Genomic DNA, 19,672 nt, shown 5'->3' on the forward strand with positions numbered 1-19,672 from the left:
CTTCCTACCCCTCTAGTCGCTTCTTCAGTGCTTTAATTTTTTTTCGCCCAAATCCATTTTTCAGTGCAACTCCCACGCGGATCTTTTCTTGGCTTCCTCCTCCTCCTCTTGCCTACTCTACCTTTCAGAGTCTCATGACGTTTAACAATCATCTGTACGAGCCCGCAGCTTTGTGTCGGAAAGCCAGATCACGTGAAGCAGCAGCAGCAGCAATCACATGGCCATATGGAGGGCTTCTGCTAAGGCAACGAAATCAAAGAAACATGTTCAGGCAGGACCATTTCTCAGGAGTATTGGTCATATTTTTGCTGGCAGAACTGCATGCAAATCATTTTTGATGGGTATACACAAATCAGGTATCTCCTTTTTATGCTTACTCAGGCATCGCAGCCTTTGGTTGATATTTTCAACTATGTTTGATATTTTTGAGTTGTACAGGCATTTTATTAGAATTACATAGAAAACCGTGTAAAAGCCTAAGCACACTGTAATACAGGAGTAGGTCCTTATATACAGAACATTAAAACCTTTGAAATGGACATATCCAGATAATATTGCTCTTTTTCAATTGTTCAGATTTGAGAATATTTACCAGTCCTGAATTTCCCAGCTTCTGTGGAGAGAATCCCAAATACAAAGAGAAGGAAAACACATAGTATGACTACATAAATCAGACTGAAACAGCAGATGACCATAATTACTTGAGCCTCCTGAGACCTAGCCTTCTTTAGAAAGGCACATATGGGCCCCCAAATCTAAGCTTAAAAAAAAAAAAAAGAATAAAAAATCTCATTAGTGCTGTCTGTCAATTCCCAGAGTTACATGATGCAGTAACGGGTAAAGGGTATTTTAACTTACTCAGAAATACTACTTGTGGGAGGATGCAGGACTGGTAAGCAACACAAAGGAGGATACCAGGGATGCGATTAAGGTTTCAGGCCAGCGTTGCTGCTGCTGTTTTCTCGGTTGTAGGAGGGCACCGTGGCGAACTGTGCAATACAGCCATTTCCACAGTACCGCGTCCCTCTCCCGTTCTCTTTGAAAAGGCTCGGGAACAGAATTAGTTAATACATATCAGGAATAGCAGCTTCAAGGGTGTCACCGAGACATAGCAGGACTTCTTAAAAACTACCTAAGTATACGGAGGGTAAAAATCTATGCAGTCAGATTGCTGCAAGGGATGACTTTATGAGCAGCGGCTGTAAGAAATGTGGTAGCTTCACGCTTTACATCGTGGAAAGCTTGTGGCGCAAGGCCTGGAAGCAAAAGGGCTTCGACTGGCTGTGACGGGCTTAAAGAAGGCAAAGAAAGAAGCCCGCTGACTTGCCCTTGGGGTTCACCCGCCGTTGAAGCCGGGGTGCTCGCCGGGCCGGGCCGGGCCGGGCGGGCAGGGCCGGGCGCTGATCCGCCGCCCGGGGACAGGCCGAGTCCCCGCTGCCACACGGCTGCCGGCACGGGAAGCCCGCTCTCCCGGTCGGGGACGGAGCTGGAGCCCAGCACCCCCCCGACGTCCTGTGCTTCCACGGAAAAGCCCTTTTTATAATAAAACCGCAAGAACAGGAGAAAAGAAGCACAGGGACCCCGCGGGCTCCGCGCAGCCTCCGTGCCGCCCCCGCGCCGCAGCCCCCGCGCGCGCCCCGGCGCGAGGCGCCCCCCGCGGGGTCGGAGCAGGGGGAGGTGGGGGGGGGGGCGTGCGCGAGGCCGGGGGAGCCGGCGGTGCCGGCGGGGGAGGAGGGAGGGGGAGGCGGGCGTTGGCGCCTGCGCAGAGCACTTCCTCGTTGGCCCACGTAACGGCTGCGGGCGGGCGCTGGGCAGCGCGTGTCAGTCACCGGGTGACTGTCAGCGGCGGCGGCAGCCCCCGCCAGCCCCGGCCACCGCCGCCCCCGCCGCCTCCCCCGGCCCTTCCCCTCCTTCCTCCCGGCCGGGGGGCGCAGCCGGAGCCCGCACAAGTTAGTGCTCAACTTGGCGGCGGGCGGGAGCGGCGGTTAAGGCGAGGGGCGTGAGTGGGGTCGGCAAGCGGGTGGGGAAAGGGGCTGAGCCCGGCGGGTGGGGGCTGGCGGGCGCCGCTCCCCTCCCGCCCCCCTCCCTCCCTCCCTTCCTCCCGCCCGCCGCCCTCCCCTCAGCGCCGGCGGCGGGGCCGGGCTCTTCAGAGGCGGCCCCGTCCTCGCAGCCGTCGGGGGGCCGCAGGCAGCCGAGGGAGCGCTCCCCACCGGCGGGGCCGAGCGGCGCGGGGCGAGGGGGGACGTGTGGCGGCCTCTCCCCCCTTCACCTCCTGCCCGGGAGGAGGAGGGGGCGGCCGGGGGAGAGGCTGGGTGTAGAGGGCGAAGCCTCAGCCTCTCTCTGCGGCTCCGCTGCTTTGATGCTGCGGGTCTCTGCTGGCTGTTAACATCTTCCCTCTGCTTCTTTTTTTTTTTGTTTTTTTTTTTTTTCCTTTTCTTTTTTTCCCTCCACCTTCCCCCCAAAACTTGGTTACCCCTCCTGCGGATCTGTGTGCTCGGCTCCTCCTGGGCTTTACCGGTGGGGTAGGATCATGCCGGACCAGATCACCGTGTCGGAGTTCATCGCCGAGACCACAGAGGATTACAACTCCCCGACCACCTCCAGCTTCACCACCCGCTTGCAGAACTGCAGGAATACGGTCACACTGCTGGAAGAGGTAAATCATTCCTCCCCCCCTTACCCCCCCCCCCTTTTTTTTTTTTTTGTCTTTGAGAGAGCATCAGGGACGGGGCAGTACCACCCGCCCAAATCCACGGGGACTAGAGGCATTGGTATGCAAGTAATCTGGTCTTTTAATTGTGGGACTTTGCTCTTGTGTTGAGCTAGTTACAGAAAGCTTTCCTGCCCTGGCGTCTTAAAGATTAGTGCGTAAAGCAGTTGCCTGAACTTAAATCTTGGTGTTTTTGGTGTTGGCGGTTGTTGCAGTAGAAAAAAGTGTGAATTTTGGGGTTTTTTGAGGGAAGATGAAGGTTGAGTTTTGTTTGGGAGCGCTAGTAGAGGTTTTCCCCAGCCACTCATTAGATCAAGTCAGTGCAGAACTCTGACTCCAGAAACCTGCCAAGGGAGACTTCATTTAAGAAATGAGGTAAGGAAGAAGGGATGAATGTGGAGTGAGGAAAATTATACGAAAACAAAATAGGTGGTGGAAGGAGAGGAGCAAAATAATGCAGCAGAAGTGATTATACAGTCTCAGTGTCTCAACCTTGAAGCCTCAGTGTTGGGTTTTTTAATGCTTATTATGAGCGTCATTTAAATGTTCATCCCGCTTCGCTATCAAGAAATAGGAGTGTGAAAACAGGTAAGTTCCAGAGCTGGTTTCTACGGGATATCAGTCCACTGCTTCCTATTTGAGGTTTCAGTGTGATTTCCTATAGGCTAGGTCAGCAGTTATGAGGAAATGTCTTCCAAATGACTTTAAAACAAGACAGTGTGTAGCTCTTCTCTTGCCCTGCGCTTGGTTGAAGGTACTAGCATAATGACACTGAGATAAGACATTTTTTTGCTATTGTTTCATAGATTGCAGTTAGTTGTTGTTTTGGATTAGTTCTTAGTACTTTGGATTATACACTTAGTTCATCAAGTATTTATCAATTCTTCAGGAGCCAGCGTGTATCTAGGAGGTGGATTTAATAGGTTCTTTTTATTTTTGCTGAATGTGTTGGCATGAGCAAAGCATTTGGTATGCAAGGAAAGAGTATTAATCATGGCATTCTCCTGATAGTCTTGGGTATGGAAAATCTAATTCCATAGGATTAAAATTAGTTAATGTTTGCTTAGTAGAAAAACTGTCTGTGTTCAAGATTTTAACAGTGCCATTGTTTGCAATAACTGACTAGGTAATAGAGTGATTGTAAGATTATGTTTAGAATTATATATTTTATTTTTATTATGTAAATTAGATTAAATTCTGTAACTTTTCCATAACTGTAACTGCTTTTTTCTCATGTAACCAAGCCATGGTTGCTTACAGATTTGTCAGAAATCAACCTGTTTTGGTTTGTGTTTGACAGTATTGCTGCCCCCTGGTCTTAACTATGTGGAATAGGTACAGCCATTGGTATACTTATTAGTACAGTTGACAGCATTCATAGACTGAAGTAAAAGTATGTATTCTGCTATCACTGGTGACTTCTAGGGTAAGAATACAGTATAATGCTTTCATGATTTGGAAGATACGCCAGTACAGTCTGAGTGTGGTAATGCCCGTCCAAAGAAAACCAAAATATAGAAGATAAATACACAGTGTTCAGCACCATTTGTGTGGATTGTGCGTATTTTGAAAGTTTTTATGTCTGATTTGACAGCAGTAAATCAGAGGAATAGAGAATAGTGGGTGCTTCTAGTGCTTGCGTTGCTATTTCTTGGATTTCTTTTGTTTGTATAACTATTTTATGTGCCCTGTTTAAACTCTTTGCAGTTTAAATTGATTCTGGACTTGTTTTGTATTATTTTTTTATTATCTGTAAATATAAAACAAGCTTTATTTGATGGGAAACAAGATATAAATATGCTCAACTGTTACATACTGCAAAAAATCTGCAACTCTCCCAAATCTGTTTTTATTGATTTGCATGAAGAAATGCAGATGGTCAGAATGTGGCAGGCGAAGTGCTCTGTTAGTCTTTGACTGTGTGTCTTCACTGTAGTTGTAGCTTGCACAGGCAGTTCTGCTGCTGCTACTTTAAAGCTAGGTAGGTTTCTGTACCTCTGCCTACCTAAGGCTGTGATTCATATGAAGCAGGGGATCGAAACTGAACGGTTGAAGTGGCTGTTATGTAGCTCTTATTACCGTTGCTATTGTCCATGCATCGTGGATGACTGAAGAGCTCTTCAAGCAGCTCCTGAACTTCAATTTTGAGCCCACTATATTAAGGCAAAGGGGGTGATCCCATCTTTGAGCTGTTTGATTTTTAACTTAATGTTGGATGTGGGTTGGAGCCCTCACTGGGCTTTTGCAGGCAGTGTCAAGCTCTGTGCTGTTATGGCGCTGCAGCCTGAAGTATCTTAGGTTGTTATTTTAAAGCTAACTTAATTCAACCCAACCTGCACCTACCTCAGTGACTCTAAGGTGGTTTGTGGATAAACTAATTATTTTCTTTATTCTAAATAAGATTGTGAACTAGAACTATTTTCTGAACAGAAATGGTAGGGAAATTAAACAGATGTAACAAAAGTTAGATCTGTTTCGTAGCCTCTCAGTCAGGTGTAATTCCTACCATAGCTCAGATCAGAACCACCTTTTCATAAAGAATGTGACAAAAAAGACATATTGTTTTGTGTCTGTGTCTCTAGTTCCGTAAAGGCATTACAGAATTGTGAATTTACTGTTCCTTAATCATAATTAACAAGTTTTCTGAAATAATAAAATAGATGATGGACTCAATTGCTTGTTTTTTCACGTGGTTGTCCTCCAGTAGAAGTGCAGTTAGTTCATCTGGGTGGTTTGATATATATTATCTCCTAGTTATGACTCTCTTCCTATTATAACTAAAATTCTTTTCAGAGGAGACTTTGGATCCAGTTAGAAGCAATTTTGGGACCAAGTTTCAGATGGAAAATCAGAGCAGGCATTTTTATTGATTCTGATGACTTTGCATTTGTTAAGTTTTTAGTGGAAAGCCCAACAAAATGTGAAGGCATACCTCAAACAATCAGAACCCTAGGAAAGATTCTCTGAAGGACTTCTGTGTGTTTGTGGGTGACTTATTAAAAAAAACAAAAAGCAACTCCCCCCCGCCCCCCCAAAAAAAACCCCCAAACTGTAAACTTTTTTAAAATCTGTTGTAACATTATCAAAGGAGAAAATAGTAAGTACATGCTGCTATGTAGCGATTTATTGATTAGAAAGGTTTCATGCTACATTGTTTAAAACCAGTGAAACTTTTGAAAATTTGCAAGCTTTTTTTTCCTCTTAAGAGACAAAACTTATGGTTTTTGTCATCCAGTCACACCAGACCAAAAAAAAGACCCTGTCATCTTTGTAGCCAAGCTTAGGCATCTTATACAGTAGTTACCCAAGAACTGCAAGTTTTATTTTTTTTAATCATAATTTTTTTAAAAACATGAGTGTTATCTAATGGCCATCAGTAAACACAAATTTTAAGGTTCATTCTATTGCTAAAATAATTTATTTTTTTTTCAAACTCGAAGGGGAGGGAACAAAACCATTATATTGTAGTCTAGGTATAGTTTGCAGTCTGTACTCCTTTTCCATGTTGATTTCTTCAGCATAATGTTACATTAATGCAAGGAAGACATTTTTAACTTCATATTTCTGCATGAAACTGGGAGAAGTTTTTTATAGTTTTCATATGAAGAGGTGGATTATTGCATATGTAGATGGGTGGTTAATTGCTTAAAAAAAAAAAAGTTGAAATCCTAAGATAGTATAGACAGATTACTGATACAGTGTCTTAAAATATAGCCTCTGCTTTGTTCTTACGAGACCTGCTTTTATATCCACAGTAGCTCCATGATTTGTGTTACTCAAATAGATTTTGAAGGGTTGATTTTAATCCTTGAGTTGATGTTACTGTGTGAGCTAGTTGGAATTTTTAGGGAATGATGACATCTGTTCTGAGAATAAGTAGTGCACATGTGGGATCACCACAAGACTGTCGTGATTACCATTCCACTGTGTCCCAGCTCCAGCTGAAAGGACATCTTTGCACTCAAGGGATAACTTAGTTATCATGACCAGGCAGTTCTGACTCTTTCTCCTAAAGCAGCAGATGTTTTTCAGGACTGTCTTGAGATACAGAGGTTAAGCTTAAATGTTTAAATTCCCTTTAGGCAGGCTGGTAGATAAGAAGGGACAGTTAGAAGCTGATGATACAATAAAGAATAGCTGCAGTTGTTCCTGATGCCTGTTTTACTGTTATACTTTTGTAATACTTGAGCATCTTTAATGATTGATGTTATTTCTTTTTTTTGCTTTTCAATGAGAAGTTGAAAACTTAGAATGTGCTTTCTGACAATTAGATCTTGTCATATGCATTCTTTTTTAATAAATGTTTAACTGATGAGTGTAATAAATATGGCTGCAGATTTTTTTTTCTTTTTTTTTTATTAAAAAACCCTAAACCACCATTCCTGCAATGACTGTTGCTCATTTTGTTTCTCATTGTGCTGATCTGCTCAAGCTTAGAGGTCTGTTAGTCTAGACTGGTCCTGTAGCAGATATGTGCATGCTACATCAGTGAAAGAATGACTGTTTGGCTCCTGCTCAGCCTAACATAAATTGTGTTGTTCTCAGTGCAAGTCTGGTATGATCTAACATAACTTGAAGGGGGAAGATTCCTCAATGTTCTTCATCATGTCATGGATGCTTATCCAAGATTAGAGATGGGCAAGGGGAAAGTATGGGTGTGTTTTTTGTTTTGCCCCTTTTTTTTTTTTAATTTTCTTTGGAAGTATTTTGTGTAGGAATCATTTTCACAGTTTCCCGTGTGTAACTTTACCTTCGTGCTTCAGTTTCTGTGAGGTTTTTCTTATTCTACTGGGGGAAGGACTTTTGGGACAAGGGTAATGGGGCAGGGTGTTTTCTCCTTATGATTTTGTAGAAACTTGTGTAGCACTGAAACTGCTATACAGTCAGTTCATCTACCGTGATTTAATATACTTTTCTACCACAAGATCCTTTTCCAGTGGCAAAGTATTCTATGAAGGGAGGCAGGTGAAACCATGCAAGAGAACAGGAGCACTTCCATTCTAAATCAACTTTTTGTTTTAGTTGGCAATACGTACAGACTTTGTTCATTAGCCTGAACCATGAAAACTGGCAAGATCTATTTTGTGTGTGTATGTCTGAAGAGAAATAAATTTTTCTATCGTTTCTATCACTTAATTTCCATTCAAGCATCACCTCTATATAATTACAATGTGTAAATTGTAACATCCTATTCTTGATCCTTCTTTACTTTTTTAATTAAAATAGATTTGGGGGGGATGGGGGGGTGTGGAATCCAGGAGACTCCAGCAGCACTAGACGTAAAACCAGCTTTTCCTAACCTCCTAACCTATTACTTAGGGCAGTCAGAAACAGCCTTGCATCATTGAGAAGCTTTGTACTTAAGAGCTGGTCCTTACGTAACAGCCCACAAGCAATCTTCAGTTTTCGAAGAAATATGCTTTTGGTAGCAGACCATCCTAAAGGAACCAGACAAGAAAAGTTTATTTGACTAGTAAATAAAACTCAGGATAATTATTACTGTTTTTACACTGAATGGCAAAGTGCACCAAAGATGTAAAAATGGATACATGAGCGTTCTAAAATACAGAGGCCACAGTGACAGCTCGTGGGTGACTCCTGATCATGATACTGAAAATGTGATGAAGGAGGAGACTTGACAGCAATATCCTGTATTTACAATAGCGTGTTTCACAAAAATGCAGTTGAGGGTGCTTTAACACTTACATGCTACAGTACTTATTCATTTAGTATGTAATCGGTTTTACCCTTCATTTGATAGTAGTCGAAACATTTGGTTGTAGTGAGCAGGCAATCTCCTTTTACCTAAATGTGACTGATGAGAGGAAAACAAAAAAAAAAAAATTCACTGGTAGCTGAAAGTTTCAGTCATGGCAGATTAATTAGCTTTGCCTTTTGAGAATTTGTATTCATTTTAGACACATTTTTGAAAGTACTTATTGCTTTTTGGTAGCTCATATGTTTTTTTAGAGAAGTACTGCTTCTTGTTTTGAACTCCCAACAGGCTGCTTCATGTTTGCTCATCAGTTAGGAAACTGTGAAAGTGCTCTTTGGTGCACTCTGTTCAGTATGCTGTTCAGATAAATCCTGACAGAGTGTGTACCATGTAGTCATGGGAACGTGGGCCCTGATGGAGGAGAGAGACACGCTTAAAGTGGTTTTAGTGTTTAGTGACTTAAAGTTGGTTTTAGTGTTTAGACAGGAGTCCTGTGGTGGTATCTTCTGTAGTTAAAAAGCAATAAAAGGGAAAAAGTTTTTTGAAGAAAAAAGAAAGGGAGGGAGGGAACAACCCACAAACCCATGTTTGTAATCCAGCATGGTGCCACGGAAAGACTGCAGATGAATGATTCGGAACAGAATTAGAAAGGTTGATTTAATTTCTGGTATTTTTCTCACTCCAATGAGTAAAACTCAATTTTTATAACTGTTGTTGTTATTTGTAATGATGTGAATGAAGGTGTTTGTTAATAATTTTTAAAAACAAATGTGAAACAAATTTACAGAGGAGAACTGTAAGAAAGAACATAAGGTCTAACTTTGAATGGAATAGTACCTTGCAAAAAAATCATGAGGCAGAATCAAGCCAAGAATGCTAATTATTAGTATTGTTTCAGGTGCAGAGGTAGGCAATATAAGCATGTTATAAAAAATGCCCTAAACTAATAATATATTTTTATATTTCATGGGAAACTTTTCAGAATCCAGTTAATAGCATGTGCCATGGTACTTCTCTTAGAGACTGTTCTGTCAGGTTTGATTGATACTGGCCAAGAGGCCTAAAGTTTATTGGTGAGTGTGAAGGAAAACTCCTGAGATAATAGCATGAGTTTCCTTTCCTGAAGGAGTACAGCTGGAAGTACATTCCCTGCTGAAAAGTGCAGCAAACAGTTATTTTATACTTCTAAAGAGACAGTATTGACCTGTGTTATATATATTGGGTTTTAAATACCAGTGGGCTAATGCTGAGGTTTTGTATAAGCATTGTGACAAGTAAGATTTTTGAGGACAGTGGGTATGATTGTGTGGTGATTATGGGAAACTTTTCCTTTAATGCTCCTGTGAAAAAGCAACAAAACGCTGTTGGGATCCCGTTTCCCCTTTTATACACATAGATGTGCACGTGGGCACACATGCAGCCTCCTTGTCTCTTTCACTCACTGGTGAAAGGATAGGCCTGAAGTTGTGTTGTTACTATGGTTAAGCCAGAGGATGTATACCTCTTCTTTCTTTTTAACAGCTACCTCTATCTTGACCTTACTTGTTTTATCCTTCTTGTTACGTTTGTTATCAGGAGAAATACAGAAGTCTTTCTAGTGCAGAAATAGATACTTAATGATACCAATAGAGTCTTTTCTTTTGTTGGTTTTTTCTTGCCTAAGAACTGAAAATCTAGTGTGATGCTGGAGATAAGTTTCTGCAAAATAAGGGTCTGTAGGACTGCAAGGCCTTTGACATGGTCTGCTCTGGTAGCCTTCTATCCAGGTTGGTGAGAGATGGACCAGAATAAGTGACTTGTCAGGTGGGTGGGACATTGACTGGGTTCCCAAGCCCAGAGGGTGGTGATCAGTGAAGCAAAGACCAGCGGTAGCGGATTGCAAGTGGCATCCCTCCAGGATCAGTTTTGGGGCCAGTACTATTTAGTGTCTTTTAATTGTCTGGATGATGGGCTGGAGTGTGATCTCAACAAGTATATTTGGATGATACCAAGTTGCTCGATACGCTAATAGGTAGAGTCACTGTTCAGTGGGACCTGGAGAAATGGTCTGACGGAAGGAGCCTTGTGGGGTTCCGTGAAGAGAAATGTGAAATCCTGCTCCAGGGATGGAGTAGCCTCTTGCAGCAGAACAGGCTGGCTAGAAGACAGTGTTCCAGGAAAGGACCTTGGACTCTGGTGGATGACAAGTTGAATGTGGGTTGGCAGTGACAAAGGCCAGCCACATACTGAGCTGTGTTAGCAAGAGTGTAGCCAGCAGCCAGAGAACAGTGGTCCTTCCCCTCTGTTCAGCAGTTGTGAGGCCACATCTGAAGTACTATGTTTGAGGTTCATCAGTACATGAGAAAAATGACATACTGCGAGGTCCAGGTGAGGATCACCAAGATGATTAGGGGCCTAGAACACATCACTTAAGGATGGGAAACTGAATTTCTTCAACCTTAGAAGAGAGGCTAAGGGAAGTTAATTTTGCTTTCTTCAAGTGTGTAATGGGAGGAAACTGAGAAGGCAGAAATTCTGATTAGATTTGAGGGTTGGGGGGGCGCTGTTTTTTTAATTATTATTATTTGGGGGGGAGGGGTTGTTTGTTTGTTTTGAACCATGAGTCTGTTGAACAGGTGCCCAGAGAGGCTGTGGAATGTCTGTCTACAGAGACATTCAAAACTCCACTTGAAGGTAGAAGTAGTCCTTCTTAAAATTGTTTGGACTGCATAATTTAATCTTTTAGAAGATACACAGGCAGAGTAAAGTGGTTATTTAGTTTCGTGAATGTGGTGTTTGTGTTTTCGGGTAAAAGTTTGCACTGAGCTTATTCTTGGAAAAGCTGCACATTTAAACCTAATAAAACTGATGTAAGCAAAGCTGATAATTTTTTTCCTTCAATGAAAGACTTCTTTAATAGAGGAAATGGGATCACATTTTTACAAATTTGATAAGCTTTCTGAAATACAGATTTGGGGTTTTGTATGATTTGTAAGAATAGTTTGAATAGTTACCAAGTGGTTGACAAAGGTATAGTTCTTTTAAAATGATCAACCTGCACGTCTAGAAAGTCAGCTAATTTATTCTGCAAAGTGGCAACTATGTTACAGCTTCAGTATGTCTCTGCTGGATTAACTTTACTTCTATGAGGAAGGTGATCTGAATTTTGACTTCTGGAGCTTCCACCTTCAATTTAGTACACTAATTTCCTTTCCTCTTGTATTATAGTTTACTTTTCAACTAAATTATCTCTTGAGTTTTGGATTCACAAAGCAAGAGTTGAAGAGAGAAACATACTTGAAGAAGTGTTCTTGATACACAACTTAGTCTTTTCCATAGCACTTGAGAAAAACTTCTTGGGGATGAGGCAGTGAGAAGGAATAAAATGTAGCAGGTTTTGTTTGCCAGGAGAGTTGTGGCTTTTTATGAAACCACTAGGATTTAGATATCCTATTTTGGTTAGATCCTTAAGACTTCATTTCTTTAAAACAAGACAGAAACCCCCTAATGATTACATGAAACTCACTTAACATTTTTGTTATGCTGTGGTCCTGATACATAAATGTCAAAGTTCCACATTTTATTTTAATTATTTACATCTATTTTAGAATTCAAAAATTTTCCTGTTGAGCATATCGCCGAGAAAGTGTTGCAGTATTTAAATCTCAGTGTGCATGCTTTTGATGCTATTGACGGAATTTGGATTTGTTTTATTCAGGTCATCTTAGAATGAGACTGTGTTACTGCTGGGTGTAGAAACTTGGATTTCTGAGATACTTCAGGTTGTAGTTAATGAAGACTATTTTTACTCAAGCAATATTTAGGTTATTACACATCTTCTGGAAAAGTGATACTTCTGCTGTACTCAAATTTGGATTGCATGGCGGTTTTGTAGAGCTGTTTTTGGTAGTTCTTAGTCATGTAGGTGGCATGTAGCACTACGTAGCATTTAGTAGCACTGCTTGCTAGTAATCATAGAATGGTTTGGGTTGGAAGGGACCTTTAAAGGCCATCTAGTCCAACCCCACTCCCATGGGCAGGGACACCTTCCACTAGATCAGGTTTCTCAAAGCCCTGTCCAACCTAACTTTGAACACTTCCAATGATGGGGCATCCACAGCTTCTCTGGGCAACCTGCTGTAATGCCTCACCACCGTCATAGTAAAAAAAAATTTCTTCCTTATCTCCAATCTAGATCTACTCTCTTTCAGTTTAAAACCATTGTGCCTTGTCCTGTCACTACAGGCCCTGGTAAAAAGTCTTTCTCCGTCTTTATGAGCCCCGTTAACTATTGAAAGGCTGCAACAAGGTCTTCCCAGAGCCTTCTCTGTTCCATGCTGAACAACCTCAACTCTATCAGCCTTTCTTCATAGGTATTCCAGCCCTTTGACCACTTCCATGGCCCTCCTCTGGACCTGCTTTTACAGGTCTATGTCTTGTGCTGGGGCCCCAAAAGCTGGATCCAGAAGTCCAGGCAGGGTCTCATGAGAGCAGGGTAGAGGGGGAGAATCACCTCCCTCGACCTGCTGGTCACTCTTCTTTTGATGCAGCCCAGGCTACAATGGGCTTTTTGAGCTGCAAGCGCCCATTGCTGTCTGATGTCCAACTTTTCGTCCACCAGTATCCTTAAGGACTCCTCTGCAAGGCTGCACTCAATCTGTTCATCCCCTGGTCTCTTGATATTGGGGATTGCCCTGACCCAGGTGCAGGTCCTTGCACTTGGCCTTGTGGAACTTCATGAGGTTCACAGGGTCCCACTCCTCAGGCCTGTCAAAGTGCCTCTGGATGGCATCCTGTGCTGGTTTTGGCTGGGATAGAGTTAATTTTCTTCATAGTAGCTAGTATAGGGCTATGTTTTGGATTTGTGCTGGAAACAGTGTTGATAACACAGGGATGTTTTAGTTACTGCTGAGCAGTGCTTACGCAGAGTCAAGGCCTTTCCTGCTTCTCACCCCACCCTACCAGCGAGTAGGCTGGGGGTGCACAAGAAGGTGGGAGGGGACACAGCCGGGACAGCTGACCCCAACTGACCAAAGGGATATCCCATACCATATGACATCATGCTCAGCATGTAAAGCTGGGGGAAGAAGAAGAAAGAGGGGACGTTCAGAGTGATGGCATTTGTCTTCCCCAGTAACCATTACGCGTGATGGAGTCTTGCTTTCCTGGAGATGGCTGAACGCCTGCCTGCCCATGGGAAGTACTGAATGAATTCCTTGTTTTGCTTTGCTTGTGTGTGTGGCTTTTGCTTTACCTATTAAACTGTCTTTATCCCAACCCATGAGCTTTCTTAATTTTACCCTTCCGATTCTGTCCCACATCCCACCAGGGGGGAGTGAGCGAGCAGCTGTGTGGTGCTCAGTTGCTGACTGGGGTTAAACCATGGCACGTGCCCTTAAGCTAATGAGCTGCACCACTCAGCTTGGTGTCATCTGCATACTTGCTGAGGGTGCACTGAATCCCACTATGTCATTAATAAAGATATTGAACAGTACTGGTCCCACTATGGGCCACTGAGGGGCACCACTCATTACCGATCTCCATTTGGACATTGAGCCATTGATTCAGACTCTTTGGATGTGGTCATCCAGCCAATTCCTTATCCATCGAATAGTCCATCCATCAAACCTGTATCTCTCCAAAGTAGTGACAAGGATGATGTGTGGGACCATGTCAAAGGCCTTACAGAAGTCAAGGTAGATGACATGAAAGTACATGACAATGAAAATACATGAATGTGATGCTCACTGCAAACCAAACAAGACTGTTTTAATAAATACTTCTACATGTCAATGTTATTGTCTTGAAAGCACAATACAATGAAAGTAGCTGAGCTGTTTTGTCCAATGAGTATCAAGGAAGCGAAGGCAACTGTTAGAAAAATGTAACAGTGATGTTAAAACAAACTTGAACACTTTTGTTCAGTGATGACAGAGTGCCTGTTTACAACCTTCAAAAACTATTTGTTAATTGTCAGTTTATGAAACTTGAATTTAAATAAAGTTGAATGATGCTGGGATGGGTCTGGGAAATTGAAGTCCCTTGACATGTTGAGCAATCCCTTCTGTGCTGAAGATGTCTGGAAACTTGAGAAAAGTGGTTTGTAAAGTATAACAATGTGCAAACTCTGTGCTAGCCTGTGCCACGTTGTAAGCAGCAGGACCATGATGGTCCATTCCTGTGTTCTTAATAATGTAACGTACGACAGTGGTGGTAAGTGTTTTTCAAATCAGCAGGAATGGGTGACCTTTAACTAAGAATTTCTAAGGAGGTAGCTTAAATGTAAGATATACTGACATTCTTCTTGGTTGTGTTCTGGTTTTGTATTTTTATTCCCTTACTAAGTGTCAGAATTATGGGCAAAATTGTAAAACTAAGAGTGATGATGCTATGACAATGCAAGTGGGATATCCTGATTATGTCTGTTGTCTAATCTAGCCTCTTATCCTAGAAGAGTGTTTATACTATCTGTATTAGTCAGTAAGATGGAACTCAGTGTGACGCATGAGTGTAACTAACTTTAAAGAGAAAGTTGAATGAAGTTGCCTTGAATGTTTTGACAAAGTTGTTTGTTTTTACTGTAAAACTGGTATTGCACACTACGTTTTCCTAACCTTATAAATGATGCTTTGATTCCTTTTGCAAATTGTTCTTCATATGAGGCCTTGCTGAAATTAAGCTTTTTATGATTTGATTTGGGAAAAATTACTTGGGCAAAATAATATTGATTTTTTTGCAAGGCAGGGGGATATATATCATAGTTTTTGGTATATTGTCATGTCTGCAGCACCTTCACTGGTGTCATTTTTTTGTGGGGTGTGGGATTTTTTTGTTTGTTTGGTTGTTTCCCCCCTCCCCACCTTGTAGCCTCTTCTGGGAGGGATGAAAGAAGCCTGCAGAGGCTCTTTGATGTGAAGACCTACTTTAATTAGTTTTCAGTGTTACGATACCAGGGCTGCCTGTACACAGATTTGCAAAAAAATGGTGGTGTTATATAGCTGATGTGATTTAAGCGTACAAGAGAAGTAACATCTTTTGGGGTGGGGTCACCTTCAGGAGCTCGAGTGCCTGAAATGTTGTCTGCTCACTAGTACAGTTACAGGGAAAGGCATGCTAGTTCTCTTTAAAACCTCCGTATTAAAAATGTTTATAGTCCTCTGGTGGCAGTTTTGTTGCCAAGCTAGTGTTGCTTTCACAGGAAGTGCTTGGAAGGAGACCTTGTTTAAACTGGCAGAGAAAACATGAGAAGAAATGCAATTTTTTTCTTTGCTGACACTTTGCAGGTTAATGAAGCTCTTTGTCATAGATGCTACTGACTTAAACCCTCAAATTCACTGCCTGCCCTTCCTTGTCTCCCCATTTCATTTGAAGTGCTTTGAATGCTTCCTTACGTGCTTTGTTCCACCATGTATAGGATAGGTTCTTCAAAAATATTTTTGCCTATGGGTACCGTCCTTTCTGGTTAAAATACCTGTAACAGTGTTGCTTTACTTCAGCAAAGCCTAGTCTATTTGCTGAACTCATTTGTAGTTTAGTATAGCTTCCTGTTTTTCTCATCTTACTTAATTGGGCAACAAGTTGCAGCAAAGCAGCTTCCTTTAAAATGAATCAGTGAATTTTGTGCATGTTCTAAATAGGGAAGCAACTAATGTCTCTTTGAATCTTACAAAATTCTTGGACATTTTTCTATAGCTTTAATGTCTGTGTGGAAGGCCAAACCTGGTTGCAAATAAAGCAATTATCTGCCTTTCTGTGTAGTCCTTTTCAATTTTATTTCATTTATTTTTTGCTCTCTATTGTTGTCCTTCGATAGTAACAATAAAGAGCTGGCCTACCTTTATTCTCTTCTGTTGTTATCTCCATTGCTTCATGTCATATAACTTGTTCCTACAAGTAATGGTGCTACTTCATTGGGTCTAGATGTGTGTACTACTACCCTAAGATAATTATGCAATAAAATTGACATGTAGAAGTATTTATTAAAACTGCCTCATTTGTTTTGCAGTGAGCATTGCATAGTGTGATTATCTTTATAGCAATACAGCTATTTCTTTGAAACACTCTGTGTGTGTGTGTGTGTGTGTGTGTTTTTGCCTTGAGAAAAGCAAAGGGAAATGAGGAGAGTAAATACAGGCAATCTAGCTAGGTGCAGAGCATAGTTCATACTGTAAACCCAGGAAACAACGACTGACTTGGGAATTAGTATGAAGTCATTGAGTTAAACTATATAAGTGAGCTACTGGATGGAGCGATGATATTCTGGTGGTAGTTGTAGTGTGCTGGAAGCACACGTACGATGTGTACAAAGATATTTGGATGGATGCCTCTTCTCTGATAGAATGATTCTGCCCATTGTAAACACGCGGGCCGGACCTTTGTCCATTTGCCAAAAGTTAAACCAGAAGGCTGTGATTTATGACTCACTCAACAGGGCATTTTGGAATATCTTTCATCCAGTTGCTGTATGAATCTCTAATTCTGAAACAATCCTATAATCTGTGGTAGAGGAAGAAAACCTGAACTTTGTTTGTCATAAAACAGAGCTGGAGCTTTGTTTGAGGTTTTAGAAGTAAGTAGATGCACCTGTAGAGAACGCGTTAGGTGCAAGAAACACGGTATCTGTTTGTGATTCTTGAGCATCAGAGAGTGAAGCACAGCGCTTGGAGGATTTCCCAGTCAGCATGGACATACACTGTGCTACCAGCCTGCTGAGTAACTCCACCATGTGGAGAGTTTCTCATGCTTCTGTTGGAAGAACTGACAAAGGAAGTTACAGCCTCACCATGATTGAGAATTTTTAAATAAATATTAGATGGCTCTTAAAACAACTCTAGATGAACTAAAGGCATATAAGACTACGTTTTGATAGTGTGAGTTTTTAACTATTGCTTATACAAGCTGTAAGACTATTTCCTGTCTGGCCTCAAAACCTGTATGTGAAGCGAGCAATTGCAGGAAGAAAAAATGATGATCTCTTGATCAGTTGAATGCTAGAGAAGTGGGTTTTGTCCCTGTCCAGTTAATGAATTTGCCTGAGGTATTAGAAAAGTCATGTAAACAATAGATTTTCCAGGTGACCAGTAATTGGGATTTTATAACTTCTGAGAGTTTGTCTTGAAGTTGAGTAGTCTAGTTGAAGGAAGACAATATTGAGGTCTCCACCTGAAGTCAATTGAATGTATTCATTGAACATACAAAATTCTATAAAATGCTTTTGTATTGGGCACTTAACATTAGTGGAAGACTTTAACCTAATCTGTCATCTTGCTGTTTTTGACAGGGGTCCAGGCAAATGCATTCATATTGCAAAGCTCTGAGATTGTAGTAGAGTCTCATAAAACTGCAAGAGGAAATTTAATATTTCTGTTTTCAGAGCAGGGTTTGAATAGCATGTAGTTTTAACAGGAAGGAAAAAGAATGTAAGCCTATAAATGTATGATCATAGTAGACTGAAAATGCTTTAAAAAGCAGTTCATTGATTGAGCACCGCCCAGTGTTTATACAAGATGGGCTGGGGTAAGTTATAATAAAAAGCTATAGAGACAAGCATTGATTTAGTGACACAGTGTAGGTGTGTGTCTTGCACACTGTAATGATTGAGATGTGAATGGAGCCTGCAGTTCTGTGTTCTGTATTAACCTTACTGTTTCACCCTTTGTGTGAGGGTATATGCACAGACATCAGTACAAAAAATATACACACACATCAGGACAAAACTCTTATGTGAATGGAGCGGCTTCTCTTCTGTTTCTGTGCTATGGTTTCTGGCCCACTAAGCAAGGCAAATGTAGCATGTAGAGAAATGGTGCTCTTTCTTCAGCAATATAGGCATTTCGTTTGAATCAAGCTGATGTGTAAAGAATAAGCATTGCCCCAAGCATGTCACTTCTGTCCTGAAACTTACAGTCGATCAGTTTAGGGTGGTACAAGTGCTTTGGTTTATTGGACTACATTGTAGGCTCAAACAGGCTTCCAGTAATCAATGGTTTTATTTGTGTTGGGCTTTAATTTTGTGAATTAATATTCAGATCCACTTTGAGCCTTTCTAGGAAGCTTTCAGTTGGGTTTGAAGAAGCCCTACTTACTACTTCGTTGCTAAAAGTGAATGTGGTCAAATGCGTACTTGGTGTGTTGTAGATGGCCTCTACAGCCTGTGTTGGATCTACTGTTCTGCCCCATCGAGTTTGCAGCCTTTGAAGCATTTTTTCTTTCTTTTAATAAAAGAGTTGACAAAATAGAATAGAAGAATATGTTGGTTGAAAAGATAGTTTGTCTAGAAAAACAAAAATGCAGACAGGAGATTGACAGGTCAAAGGCAGACAAACTCATGTGCTCCTAAAGCGCATATGAGATATTGGTGTGATGAGTTGTGCTGTCTTGGACATTGCTTTCCAAAACATTGCATGAGACACATGATGAACTATAAAGCAAAAGGTAGATGATGAAAGATTATTAACATGTTTCATGGCAACCAGATATAGTTTAGTACTTAATAGCATGATGCTTCATCTCATTGCTCCAGAACGTTGGAGGCAGAAAACTTGGTAATTTCAGCTGAGGAAAGAGGAAGCGATGTTTAAAAACTTCAGCAGTATTAAACTTGAGCAGTACTTTATAATGAAGTTATATGAATTTCTGCTCTGACTTTGAGCAGAACATTTGGATGGTACTAATTTATAGCCCATAGTAAACAATTTACTTACAGAAACAACATTTACTTGCAAGATTTATTTAAGATTTAAGTATATTTGCTACCAAGTATAAAAGTTAAATTCTTACAAGGACAAAAATCCTTTCTTTTCCTGACTCAGTTTTACATTGGTGTTCATGCTTTCCACCCAGCTTTCTGTCCTTCTGTTGTACCTTGTATCTTGTCCCTTCCTGAGGGGCCTGATGTTGACTGATATCAAATCTGTGTGAAAGGCTTTTATATGCGTCAGTGCCTGTAGCGAGATCTCCAAAAGACTTGCCTAACAACCTTTTCTATAAAAAGTGCTTTTATTTTGCAGAAATAAAGTTGTTATTCACAACTTAGTAGATTCTGTTTTGCTGGGTAGTTTGTTCTGAAAGACAATATATGTCCCTCTAAATTGTACTAGTTATAACTTTTATTCTGTTATCCATTTTTGTAGTGGCTTTAAATTAAAGCTTCTCAAACTCCCTGGCTTATGTGAATATGACCACCTGTATTAAGAAATTAGAAAAGTGAATTGGTAGGAATTGAAACACGCTGTGTGGGTTGAGAAACGTAGTTGAATTGTGTGCTA

At 41.3% G+C, this 19,672-nt stretch overlaps 1 protein-coding gene across 3 annotated transcripts in view; it reads left to right on the forward strand.

Moving 5' to 3' along the window:
* ASAP1 (ArfGAP with SH3 domain, ankyrin repeat and PH domain 1) overlaps positions 1-19,672 on the forward strand; it is a 220,773-nt gene that overhangs the window by 27,606 nt on the left and 173,495 nt on the right. For 2 of the 3 annotated variants that reach the window (XM_072851885.1, XM_072851884.1), the window contains exon 3: positions 2,527-2,656. In XM_072851885.1, coding sequence (XP_072707986.1) covers positions 2,527-2,656 — 130 coding nt within the window. Of the gene's footprint in view, positions 1-1,797; positions 1,950-2,526; positions 2,657-19,672 lie in introns of those variants that run through there. The other variant, XM_072851886.1, reaches the window with a different exon arrangement.

Source organism: Ciconia boyciana, chromosome 2, assembly GCF_034638445.1.
Source record: "Ciconia boyciana chromosome 2, ASM3463844v1, whole genome shotgun sequence".
In the NCBI taxonomy this organism is placed as follows: domain Eukaryota; kingdom Metazoa; phylum Chordata; class Aves; order Ciconiiformes; family Ciconiidae; genus Ciconia; species Ciconia boyciana.